Raw genomic sequence first — 200 nt, 5'->3', positions numbered from 1 at the left:
CTCGACCTTCCATCAAAGCGAAGACAAGGACCTACCTGGCGAAGGGATGCCTGACGAACATCACCCTTATGGCGCCCTCAAACGCCTTCTTCAGTTCTGCGCCGTCGCTAGGGGCAGGGTACAGCTCGAACACCTTCTTCTGCCGCGCCCCGAACTTCACCTTGATGGGCGTGGGCGGGGGGGTTACAGATCGGTGAGGG

The 200-nt window shown here is 60.5% G+C and overlaps 1 protein-coding gene across 1 annotated transcript in view; it reads right to left on the bottom strand.

Annotated features, from left to right (window-relative positions):
- The window catches only part of LOC119593077 (carbohydrate sulfotransferase 11-like), an 8,227-nt gene that overhangs the window by 2,779 nt on the left and 5,248 nt on the right, over positions 1 to 200 (bottom strand). The window contains exon 4 of the mRNA XM_037941999.1: positions 36 to 170. Coding sequence (XP_037797927.1) covers positions 36 to 170 — 135 coding nt within the window. The remainder of the gene's footprint in view (positions 1 to 35; positions 171 to 200) is intronic.

This window comes from Penaeus monodon, chromosome 31 (genome assembly GCF_015228065.2).
Source record: "Penaeus monodon isolate SGIC_2016 chromosome 31, NSTDA_Pmon_1, whole genome shotgun sequence".
NCBI classification, from domain to species: domain Eukaryota; kingdom Metazoa; phylum Arthropoda; class Malacostraca; order Decapoda; family Penaeidae; genus Penaeus; species Penaeus monodon.
This window is presented reverse-complemented; position numbering and strand designations above follow the sequence as displayed.